The 12,353-nt window shown below is 38.5% G+C and overlaps 2 protein-coding genes across 4 annotated transcripts in view; one reads left to right on the top strand and one right to left on the bottom strand.

The window, feature by feature from the left end:
• Positions 1 to 1,214: 1,214 nt before the first annotated feature.
• On the bottom strand, positions 1,215 to 9,176 carry CRIPT (CXXC repeat containing interactor of PDZ3 domain). Its single transcript, XM_515452.8, has 5 exons — positions 8,995 to 9,176; positions 7,456 to 7,521; positions 6,617 to 6,671; positions 2,414 to 2,517; positions 1,215 to 2,116 (listed from the first exon to the last, which is right to left on the bottom strand). The coding sequence occupies exons 1-5, from the start codon at positions 9,008 to 9,010 to the stop codon at positions 2,052 to 2,054; spliced, it is 306 nt and encodes a 101-aa protein (XP_515452.3). The 5' UTR covers positions 9,011 to 9,176; the 3' UTR covers positions 1,215 to 2,051.
• Positions 9,177 to 9,195: 19 nt separating this feature from the next.
• PIGF (phosphatidylinositol glycan anchor biosynthesis class F) overlaps positions 9,196 to 12,353 on the top strand; it is a 35,865-nt gene continuing 32,707 nt past the window's right edge. For all 3 annotated transcript variants that reach the window (XM_001147744.7, XM_063789886.1, XM_001147889.6), the window contains exons 1-2: positions 9,196 to 9,324; positions 11,113 to 11,361. In XM_001147744.7, the coding sequence (XP_001147744.2) occupies positions 11,134 to 11,361 (228 nt within the window). In that variant the 5' untranslated portion in view covers positions 9,196 to 9,324; positions 11,113 to 11,133. The remainder of the gene's footprint in view (positions 9,325 to 11,112; positions 11,362 to 12,353) is intronic.

The following is a 12,353-nucleotide window of genomic DNA, read 5'->3' on the forward strand; positions in this document are numbered from 1 at the left end:
AGCCATAAAAAAGAACGAAAATCATGTCTTTTGCAGCAACATGGATGCAGCTGGAGGTCATTATAGTGAATATACACAGGAACAGAAAACCAAAGACCACATGTTCTCACTTATCAGTGGGAACTAAGCAATGGGTACACATGGACATAAAAATGAGGACATAGGGGACTACTGGAGGGAAGAGGGGAGGGAAGGGGTGAAAAACCACCTGTTGGACTCTATGCTCACTACCTGGGTGACAGGATCATTTGAACCCAAACCTCAGCATCACAAAATATACCCATATAACTCACCTGCACATGTACCCCCTACATCTAAAATAAAAGTTGAAATTATAAAAAAAAAAACAAGAACAAAAAAAATGAAATGTGAGTTAGGCAAGTCCAGATTCTAGCTGATCCCTGAGAAATGTACTTTTCTCCAAGTCAATGAATCCAATCTTTAATGGATCTGGGATGCTCTCTGACCAGGTCCTGTTATGAGTTTCCTGTGTTATAATTAAAAACCCCAAACTGATTAAGCATGAGAGGATACTTCCTGCTCTCAGAGAAATTATTTATTATATTCTGTATTATCCTTGTAATTTTTCTGGATATGAATAAATAACAATGTATCTCAGAAAAACACATTTTGAAAAGCCTTATAAAGTTAAAACTTTAAATGCTTTTCATCAAAATGTTATGACCAATAAAAATGCCATTCATGTATCTCATCACACTTTCTATACATTTTGTAGTGATATGTATTTATACATACTGCAGTTGGAAATAGGGAATGCTTTTTTGGTTTCCCATGGTAGGCTGCAGGTTTTAAAAGCAGAAGTCCTGAACCTCTGAAGGCAACATAAGAGAAGTATTCATTTGAAACCTGTAGTGTTAAAAAAAAAAAAAAAAGAGAGAGAGAGGCCAAGTTCTGTGGCTCATACCTGTATCCCAGCACTTCGGAAGGCTGAGGCCAGAGGATTGCTTGAGATCAGAAGTTCGAGAACAGCTTGGGCAACATAGTGAGTCCTCATCTCTACTAAAAATAAAAACTAGCTGAGCACAGTGGCACACGCCTGCAGTCCCCAGCTACTTAGGAGGCTGAGGGAGAAGAACTGCTTGAGCCCAGCAGATGGAGGCTGCAGAGAGCTTGATGATACCTCTGCACTCCACCCTGGGCAACAGAGTGAGCTCTTGTATCCAAAAAAAAAAACAAACAAACAAACAAACAAATTTTAAAAAGGGAGAGTCAAGATGTTTGCTTTATTTATTTCTTTTAGGGGGCAAGACAGGAAGTAAAAAAAAAAAAAAAAGTTTGGTTTTTGCTTCAAAGAGCTTTTCTCAGAGCAGGGATTTATTTTCATTACATGCAACATGGACAAACACTGTTCTGGTTTTCACGACAATTTGAATTCAAAGTAATATGCTTTTCTAAAATTCAGTGTATTTATTTGGCCATATGGATGCTCCTTGTGTTCTTGGTCACATATTAAAGAAACTGGCACTTTGGATGCAAGAACAAATAAAAAATATCATAAATCCAACTGGTCTTTGATTTGGGTCTAGGTTAATAACTAAAGAACCATTCAGCAATAATGGCTTGAAACATTTATATATCCTATGAAACCGCAATTAGTTAAGAGGCTGCTGATTCTAATAACTATGACACCAGTAAGGGAGTGAGGGGAGAAATGTTAACTCTGGATGCCAAATTCAGAGCAAAATATCTATTATCTCCTTCTCACTTTTGCAGTATCTATAAATAAAGTGTGGGGGGGGGGAGAATTATATGAATAATGTTAAATAAAAGTGCATACAGAAATGAGAAATATTTTCATGGAATTTGCCACTTAGTTCTTAAAATTCTTATAAGGAAAATAACCATTTACAGCAAAAGACTAGTTACACTGTTGCTGTTTAGAACATGAGAGCAAAATGAATAACAATCAAATTCTCTGGTTTAAACTTAATTATCTTAAAACATGTTATTCTGTAAGTTGACATCTATGCCTTGAAAATTCAAGGCAGAAAGTAAAATCATTTAGAAAGCCAGAAATTCCATCAATACATCTAGACAGATGTTTGCTTGTAGTTTTTGGTATCCAAAACCTTTTTTCCACACATCGCACAGATGCCTGAAACAAAAGAAGATATGTGATCAATCAAATAATAATACCAACTGTTTGGTTTAAGTCAATCCTGAAGCTTAAAACATAATTTAACAGCATCAGGAAAGAAAAGAAAAGAAAAGAAAAGAAAAAATATATATATATACTTTTAATTATAAACAGGTTTTAGGTTCTATTTTGCCTTAGGATAAAGAGAGTGTTTGGCTAACAGAATTTATGACAGGCTACATCTTTTCTGTTAACCAAATTAGCAGCAAATGAAGTAGGTTTTATGAATAGAAAACAGTATTAAAAGAAACTTACCTTTTTTGTAGGCACAGCCCTGGCAGTAATGAGAACCTGGTTGGTGCACAGAACTTTTACAAATTCTACAAGTGGAGAACTTATTCTTTCCATATGGATCAAATCTAGAAATTTTTTTTAAAGAGAGAAAATTGTATATTACACTAGAAACACTCTTAAATAACCCCACTTACGCAACACACAGGATTAATCCATGCTCTCCATCCCTCCATCAACCTCTACAATTGATGGGTTTAGCCTATTCCAGATGGCTACTGTCTGATATGCCTGTACATCTCTGCTCTGCTCCATCCATGTGAGATATATATTTATAAAGAATCAGTTGTACAGTATTTATTCTTGACGTGTTCATATCAATCGTATCTGTCATTCTATTTGTGTGACATAAATATTATGGAAACAGATGAAATATGGGTGCAAAAAGAGTGGCTGATTCCATAAAATCTAAGTGACTATTTTAGGATGACTAGGAATCATCTGAATTGCTATTGAATTAGGTATGGGTAAGACAACTGTTGAAAACTGGGGGAAAATCACTAGGAAAGGAACTCCACGCCTCAAGCATCAATTTTTGCTCTAGTTTAAAGATACTGAACATATTCTGATTGTGATTTTTGTGACGACAATCATGTAAAGCACTTATCAGTCGATTTATGATCAAAAGGCTTTGTTTCAATACCAAATGATTAATGCATCTACAGTTATGTGCTTTAATTTAAAATAAAGTATGTGTATCTTTTAATGACTGCTTACATTAGCTGACATTTTTAATTAACTGACTCAATCCTTTTAGATAAAAGGGCTTCCACTACATAAAAATGCCATCTTATAGTGACAGGAGTGAAAAGAAGAAATACTTTCCCCTAAAATGGCAATAATACTCTGATTTAAATGTGCTTCCCTAACATTTTTACAAAATGAGTTTTTGTAATGATCCTCATATACTAGATACGAAACACCGTCCTAGACCTGGTGTCTTCTCTTGGATATAGCACAGCAGCCCATTTACAAAGATTAATTTTTCCAAACACAGAGAATATCACTTTTTTTTCTTTGAGACTGAATCTCACTCTATCACCCAGGCTGGAGTGCAGTGGCGCAATCTTGGCTCACTGCAACCTCTGCCTCCCGGGTTCAAGCGATTCTCCTGTCTCAGCCTCCCAAGTAGCTGGGATTACAGGCATGCCCTACCACGCCCGGCTAATTTTGTTTTTTTAGTAGAGATGGGGTTTCTCCATGTTGGTCAGGCTGGTCTCGAACTCCCAACCTCAGGAGATCCGCCTGCGTTGGCCTCCCAAAGTGCTGGGATCACAGGCGTGAACCACCGCACCCAGCTGAGAATATCACTTTACTCCCCACAAAAGATAGGTACTCTTCTTCCTTTCAATACGTTCAATTTGTTTGGACATGTATTTCCAGAGGCTATTTTTCCTTAAAACCATATTTTATTATTCAAAAATACACATTGTAACCTTGGAAATCTTCTTTTTTTTTTTTTTTTTTTTTTTTTGAGACGGAGTCTCGCTCTGTCGCCCAGGCTGGAATGCAGTGGCGCAATCTCGGCTCACTGCAAGCTCGGCCTCGTGGGTTCACGCCATTCTCCTGCCTCAGCCTCCCGAGTAGCTGGGATTACAGGTGCCCGCCACCATGCCCGGCTAATTTTTTTGTATTTTTAGTAGAGACGGGGTTTCACCATGTTAGCCAGGATGGTCTCGATCTCCTGACCTTGTGATCTGCCTGCCTCAGCCTCCCAAAGTGCTGGGATTACAGGCGTGAGCCACCGCACCCGGCCTAACCTTGGAAATCTTAAAACTAGCAGAGTTTTTTCTTAAAGTAACAATGAATCTTATAAATAACAGTACCATAGATTCAAAGCAATACTGTAGTACATTTTCCAAAGTAAGAGAGTACCCAAGAGTTACAGCTACTTTTTAATGATATCAGAGTAAGTTTGAGAGCATAAAGGAACTGGAAGTATATAAAAGCATAAAATCTGTACAAATAATAGCTGAGTCAATAAAAACACAATGGTTCTCAAAGACATCAATAAGTCAGTCAATAATATATAGTGTGAATCTGCATTAAAGATACTATTATGTGCCAGGCACTGTATGTAGTTAAGGCTTTATTGTTGTTATTTCTAATCCTTGGAATGACATCAGAAAACAGGTATTTATTCATTCAGCAAATATATGCTGAGTGCTTACTATTACATGGTATTTACTGTTTTAAATACCAAAGATGAACATGCTAGGCAAAGCCCTTGCCCTCATCAGATAATATTCTAGTGAGAAGAGGTAAACAGTAAGTAAGGAAACAGACAATCTAATAAAACAAGCAAGGTTTTCAAACAGTAGTATTATAGAGAAAATTCTAACAGGATACTAAGGCAGAGATGAGGAAAAGGAAAGAAGAGATTAGTTTAGATGGTGATTAGGGAAACTTCTCTGAAGCTGAGACCCAAACAAGAAGAAGGAGGCAGATACGTAAGCTCTAACGGAAGACTCCTAGGAGACAGCAGCAAGTACAAATCTCTTTGGATGGGAGTGGGCTTGGCAGAACTAATAAGGACGGCATATGATGAATGAGGAGCAGTGTGGTACAATACGAAGCCAGAGAGGTGGGAGGGGTCATATTAAGGAGGACCTTGTTAGAACATGGTAGGGGGCTTAGATTTTATTCTATGTGAAAAAGAAAACCAGTGGCGGATTTTAAGCAAAGGAACTTTGTAAAGGATCACTCTCGTTACTATGAGACAACTGGGGGAAACCAGAGAAGCAGGAAGATAGTTCAATAGTTATTACAGTTCCAAGTAAGAAATAACAGTGGTTTGGAACAGGGTAATAGCAGTGAGATGTACAGAAGCAGGTGGTTTCAGGTTACATTTTACGTTTTGGAGGTAGATCCAAAGAACTTGCTGATGGATAGCGGAAGTAGGGGAAAGGGAGGACTCAGTGAGGAATTCTAGCTTTTAGGCTTGAACAACTGGATTAGAGAGTGGTGCTACTATGATGAGAAGACGGAAGGAAAAAGAAGTGGCCTGTTAGACATTAAATGAGGTATGTCCGATAAGCTGCTAGATATATGTTTAGAGCTCAGAGAAGTCAGGCCAGAGGTATAAATTTGGGAGTTATATATTATATATATAATATATGTTATATATATATTTTTTTTATATATATAATATATATTATATATATATATATATAACATATAGCTTGAATTTAAAGCCAGTAGATTGAAGTCACTCTAAAAGGTCGCTTGTGATCTCGACAAGAACAGTTTCAGGGCTGTTGTGGGGATAACACATGACTAGAGTGGCTGAAGGAGGGAAAGGAACTTAAGGACACTGAAAAAGTGTCTAGGTAAGACTTTGGAAAACTTCTGGAGCTAAGAAATCAGATGGCAGATGAAAGCGTTCACGAAATTTTTTTTCTGAAAGAGACTCTCACTCTGTCACCCAGGCTGGAGATCAGTAGTGCGATCCTGGCTCACTGCAGCCTTGACCTCCCTGGGCTCAAGTGATCCTCCCACGTCAGCCTCCTGAGTAGCTGGGACTACAGGCGCGTGCTGCCACACCCAGTTAATTTTTCTATCTTTTGTAGGACAGGGTTTCACATGTTGCCCAGGCTGCTCTCAAACTCCTGGGCTCAAGTAATCTGTCTGCCTTGGCTTCCCAAAGTGCTAGGATTACAGGTGTGAGTCACCTTACCCAGCCGAATTTTTAAGCTGGATATAATAAAGTGTGGTATCAAACACTTGTTTTTAAGATGGGATACTTTTTACCCAATTCTCAGGAAAAAGTAAAGTTTAGAAAGGTCAAGAAACATGCTTAACTTGCTTAAGGTCATAAGGCTAGACAGTGAGTCTAGATTCAAATTTAGGTCTGACTCCAAAGCTTATGATCTTTCCACATTTCCCTGCTGTCTCTGATTCATAAGATAATTAAGAAGGAGATAAAATAAAAGTCATGTTTTCTGGTGAAACTGTAAGAGAATAACACTAATATCTTTATATATTGATACAGTGAGGAGGAATAAGGTAAAACCAGCAGGATTATAACAGATAGCTTGGTTCTGGGTGCTAGGAATCACCTAACTCTGTTTTATTGCAAATGGAATGATGCACATCAAATTCACTCCAGCAGACTTAATACTAAAAGAAGGAAATTTATGTGACCCATCGATGGATCCTCTTACCAACCTTGCTTTTTTTGAAGTCAAAGCTTTATTTTCATTCAGCTTTCTTCCACCACTTTCTGTATCAGAATAAAAGATATTTTAGTGGGTTATTTCTATACATTTAACATATAATATTAAGAAGTTCATTCCTTGACTTTCTACCAGAATAGTAGCCTATATCTAATTTTTAAATCCTCATTTAATAGGTTATTAAGATACTGCTTAAAAAGAAAACATTTATTAGGGAAACAGTAAAAATTTGTATAAAATACAATCATTTTATTTCTCAGACTCAAGGGAGTACTTTAGGAATGGGTCTATATTTACTCTATATAGCATAAAATCTAGAAGCCACTACGTCAGTGTCATAGACCTTGAATATAATGAAAATGTTTATTTTTCTACCCATTGAAAACATACTTTACTATATGTATTTAATAATAATGAAGATAAATACTTCATCATAAGTAATTAATGATAATGAAGGTAAAATGGGTTAAAGCATTTATTCAAGAATATAAAAATCAGAAGTTTAAAAAAATTTCTCCTCAGAAGAGTGCAGAAATTAAATACAGACTCTAAATAAGCTGAATCAAATCAAATACTCTGATAATCAAATACTGTGATATTGCCATCACTTGACAATCATTTGATAATTTTGCTATCTCCTGATATTAGGAACCCGTACAAGTAACTGAGAACTAAATAGAAGATATTAAATCACTTGAGGACCCAGTATTCTTTAATGTTTAATAAAATACTTTGAACACATAACATTTCATTGTACAAATAATGTAAAAACTAAGGTATTATTCACAGTAAGTATTCGGTTAAATTCCTATTTTCTAAAAGAAGAAATACCTGTGGTATTCCTAGCACCATCTTTCCATGTATCTGGAGTGATAACAGTACCAAGTTTCTTTTCACCTGTTAGAACAAGATAGTAAAAGGAAAATTAAAATTTATTATTTAATAAGTGCATTACATTGTGCCTAAGGTTCACAATGGTATCAACTATCAATGGTATTACCGTAGGAGCCTGTTAATGCTGGGAGAGCAGCCAGTCAACTGAGACTCATATTAACTGTGGCCAATGAATGACTGACCCTCAGTAAAATGTGTAGGATAATAAGATGACTTATAATAAGCTTTCACTGTTGGTTTATATTTTAAACAAATCTGGTAAGTCTATTTGTTCCATAAATATATACTAAGCATCTATCATGTATAAACTATACAAAGTGCTGAGAAAAATAAAGCGATGAATCAGACACAATTTTAAAGAGATTATAGTATACTAATTTCTTTAACAGCAATCTGTAACCTGGGTTCCACAGGTGGATCTTAAGAGATATGCGAACAAGGAGGAGTTGTACACAAACCTTTTATATATTCATTTTTTTTCCTGGCAAGAGTCTATAGTTTTCATCAGATTATCAGAGGGATCAGAGACCTTCCCCCCAAAAAGAACCATTCAACCAAAATGTAAGCTGAAAAAATAAAAAGTATAATAATTGAGAGCTAAAGTACTAGAAGAAATTCCATGCAGGAAGAAATAATCCTAGCTAAGGAAATCCAAGAAAAGAAAGTTTGGGGAGAAGGCAAGAGAGAGGATTTGAATATGTGGCAATAGGACTGTGAACAAAAAGGAGTAAAGAGGATGAAGGCAAACTAGATAAAGGACACATTCTGAGGAAAGGAATAGAAAGCTTAGAGTACACATGGGCACAAAGAGTATTTTGTTTGGTCAAAATGTGAACAGGATAAGGCTCAGTGAAGATGAAGCTGGAAAAATAAGTTGGGGCCTTAGTGTGGAGGGTCCTGAACGCCAGGTTCCAAATATAGAATCCCCAAATTATTCTCTGCACACTCAGAATTTATTAAAGGTTTTAAGTTAGGGAAATAATAATTTGCACTTACGTTGATTTTCAATTCAAGCATCTTCTGGGCTTACTCTAAGCCATATCCTGGCATAATGACTAATGAGAATGAATAAGGCAAAGTCCTTAGTCTTTGGTTCTAGTGTCTAGCATTTGGCAGGAGTACAATATTTGTTACATGAATAGAAAGGAAAGATCAAGAATTGCCAAGACAGAAAGGTGTCGTTGGGGTTTAATTGCACATTTTTATATGGCAGGAGAGCTGATGAGATCTGGGGCTGGGGGAAGGCAACAGAAATAGACAAGGAGGTGCAGAACTGAGACCATTCTGAGTACAAAATATATAGGACTGTATGGTCGTTGGGAGGTGCAAAAATGGTCAAAGGGTAGGGTAGAAAGACAGCGGATAGAATCTGAGACCTGTGGGCGAAGAAAAAACAAAGAGAAGGCAAAGTTCCCGGGAGAGCTCAGTTAGGTTCTCCCAGCCTCCTCCTCCCGCAGAAGCGGCCCCTTAACTCACATTTTTCGCACACCATCCTTCCCCACGACGGTTCCCCTAGCCGTAACAGCAGCAGCAGCAGCAGGCTGAAAACATCAACACTACAACTTGGAAGTATTCCCCTTCCGGGCTACGTCAACCCACTTCCGGCTTCTAAGCCCATGCTCCCGCCTACCCCAAACCTGGAAAGCCGCTGCCCCTTTTGCCCGCCCCTCCCTTTCTGCGATTGGCTGTTAGGCCGTGGGTCTCCGCCCTACAGCCCTGCGCCTGCGCGTGGGCCTGGGCCGCCCGTCGTACCTGATGGTAGGAGGCAGTAGTTCCCCGCTTCCCTTCCGCGGGAGGGAGAGTTAGGTAAGCCCCGCTGGACGCCCTCGGCGCTCTCGCCTCACGAGGTGCAAGCTACCCCCGCGAATTGCCGAAGCAGCCCTGAGCCTTGGCGCCCCGGCCCGCCGGCGCTCGCCGTCAGCTCGAGCGCCACTCTTCCGGCGTGCCCTGATGGACAGACCCCCTTTCGGATCCGAGTTTTCGCCTCTGTCCCCCAGTTTTCCCTTGTCTTCAACTCCCATGCTCTTTGATCCTGCCTCTCAGCTGGTTCCTCGCTGCCCACGCTTGCGCCGGCGTAGGCTCGGGCAGAATCCCGTGGGACCCGGGTTGGGGTGGGGCTGCCGGTGAAGGTGCGGCGATGCCCGCGAAGGCTCCTCTGGGGGCCGCTCGGAAGAGCCTTCTCTCCGCTGCGGTGCGTAGCGAGGTGGGCCGGGTCATGCCCGTGGCACTTCTGCAGGCGTCCTGGGGGCACGCCAGGGCCTAACCGGTGCTGGTTCCCTCTTTGCCTACTCTGGTTCCTTCATTCATTCAGCAAACATTTGAGTTTGGGTCCTGCTCACTGTATTACATCCACATCTGCTGCTGGCAGCTGCGATTCCGAGGGTGGCTCAGAAAAATCGCTGAAGGGCTATCTGTTGAGAGAATGGATTCCTGATCCCCTTGCCCTCCCTCAATCAGCTTAAGATAGAATCTATGGGAAACTTTACCTTTGTCCCTTCTTGCCATCCGTTTGCTTTTCATGCCTAGTGTATTTCCTTATACCAGAGAGATGGCTGTAGCGCATGGGACCTTGGACCACCTCACCTGTTTGCCGTGTTTCCTTATCAGTAAAATATCTGCCTTTGAAAAGCATTGGGTGAATTAAATGAGAGCTATTAGGATCAGGCCCAGGTTCGCCTTTCTGCTTTTCTCACTAGTGGGCGCCCCTCCGCCCACGCGCGCGCGCGTGTGCGTGTGTGTGTGTGTGTATAGTATTTTTTTTCTGAGATATTTCTATTTTCTGGAATATTCTCCATAATGTAACATATTGACTGTTACTTTAAATTAATAAAGTCCTTGTTTAACAGTACAATTAGTCAGCTCTCAGGTAATTTAAATACGTGTATTTTAGAGACGGTAATTTTTTTTTCCTCCTTCCGTTCGTGCTCTACTTTTGGTTGGAATTTAACACCTGTAACAGACGTTGTCATCTTGGTATTTTTGAAGCATTGGGATCCCTTGGTTTAGTGTGGTGTTCTTCGAACTCTTGATTCCACTGGCCACCATTTGAGTATTGGAATGTGCACTTGGTGTCATTTGGCATTTGCTAGAAGATGTGAACTACTGTAATGTTAGACAAGAGTAAAAAAAAATACCAACAATTCAGCCTAAGTATATTTGTGGGGTTGTTGGAATTATAACCTATGCATTCTAGAAACCGCATAAATAAACTTTGGTTATAATTGCAACAGGCAGTAGATAATTTAATCCACACAGTTGATTTCATCTCTGTGATATTGGCCAAAAAAGTTTAAATGAATTGCTTTATTGGTCCTAGGACATGACCCTTTTGCAGAAACCAGTCACAATATTTAAGAAATTAGTAAATTTGTTCTTTTTAGGCTCTGAGAGATGTTTGTACCATATGAAGAAAATCAAAGGTAGAATAGAAAGCTAAGTCTGTATGTGCATCTACACGTCTGCATTTCTGTGTTTTGAAACAAATACATTGCTCATAGAAAATTGACTTTATGACTTATTTTTAGGGGTCAAAACATTTAAGACAATGGAAAAAGTCGTTATTGCATATGCTCTTCTTTTCTTGTTTTTTGTTAGCTAGCCATCCAAGAAAACACCATGAAAGATAACGATATCAAGAGACTACTGTATACCCATCTTTTATGCATATTTTCAATTATCCTAAGTGTCTTCATTCCATCACTCTTCTTGGAGAACTTCTCAATATTGGAAACACACTTGACATGGTTGTGCATCTGTTCTGGTTTTGTAACTGCTGTCAATCTAGTACTATATTTAGTAGTGAAACCAAATACATCCTCTAAAAGAAGTTCATTATCACACAAGGTAAGGCTTATGTCTCAATAACTGATTTTTGGATGGAGCTAGTGTTTCTTTTAATGGAAGAATAAAGTATTCATCAAGTCTTCATTAGTTTATTTATAGTGAGTAAAGGGAACCTGGTATTTTTCCCCCCAGATTGGTAGGCTGTTACTTGCTGGAAGGCTGCCCACAATGTTTGATTGATTCTTGCCTTGCATTAATTATGGAATTATGACTTCTTCAGAGCGTATTATAATATTGTGAGCCTATATAGTCATTGTTTTATGTCACCATTGAAAATAAATACATGTGACAGTCTATCTTTAAACCTTACTCAATAAGACATTGCAGTTTATTTTTATTATTTTTGCATTTCTGAAAGCCACTTAGTGGGATTTTCAGAAATTGCAATATAAGCCTGTGGTAATGCTTGTTTCCAACATGGCCTTCCTTGACTAAACAATTTTCAGATATTAGAATCAATTTTCCAGAATATTCACTGCAGTAGATATTCACTTGGCTATTACTAATAATGTCCACACTTAACATTATTTTCTACCATGTATAAGCTCTGTTAGGTCATTTACTGCCAATGATTGGAAAAGCTGAATGTATGTGTTAGGTTTATATATTCTTAAGCTCCAAATCAAGAAGATCTCATGTTTCTTTGTAGATGTTCAGGTCTTTTTTCATACGGGTTGTGTAATATGAGTGTGATTTCAAGAATTATTTAGTATTTTGCTTTTTCAGTGCAGTTTTCCCAGGAATTTTGTTTTAAAATGAAAAAAATTGTTATTTTCTGCAGATATTTCCTCTATCATCGCATAATACTCTATTTTTTGTATCCTAGCTCTCTGATGTCAATCAGTATTTGATAAATATTGATTAATGACATAGCTCTATATTAGCATGGAAACAGAACCTCTTTTCGACTCATGTAGGTTGGATGGGTAGAATATGGGCAGAAGGTGGTATTTGCCTTTTAGGCTTTTTTAGTCTGTATCGAAGGCTGTGTA

The sequence above is a fragment of the Pan troglodytes genome, chromosome 12, assembly GCF_028858775.2.
Source record: "Pan troglodytes isolate AG18354 chromosome 12, NHGRI_mPanTro3-v2.0_pri, whole genome shotgun sequence".
In the NCBI taxonomy this organism is placed as follows: domain Eukaryota; kingdom Metazoa; phylum Chordata; class Mammalia; order Primates; family Hominidae; genus Pan; species Pan troglodytes.

Coding starts and splice junctions, on each gene's coding strand:
- CRIPT (XM_515452.8), bottom strand. Junction 2,518..6,616: donor TTGACTTCAAAAAAAGCAAG/GTTGGTAAGAGG, acceptor AAAAATTTCTAG/ATTTGATCCATATGGAAAGA. Junction 2,117..2,413: donor GGGCTGTGCCTACAAAAAAG/GTAAGTTTCTTT, acceptor CTTTTGTTTCAG/GCATCTGTGCGATGTGTGGA.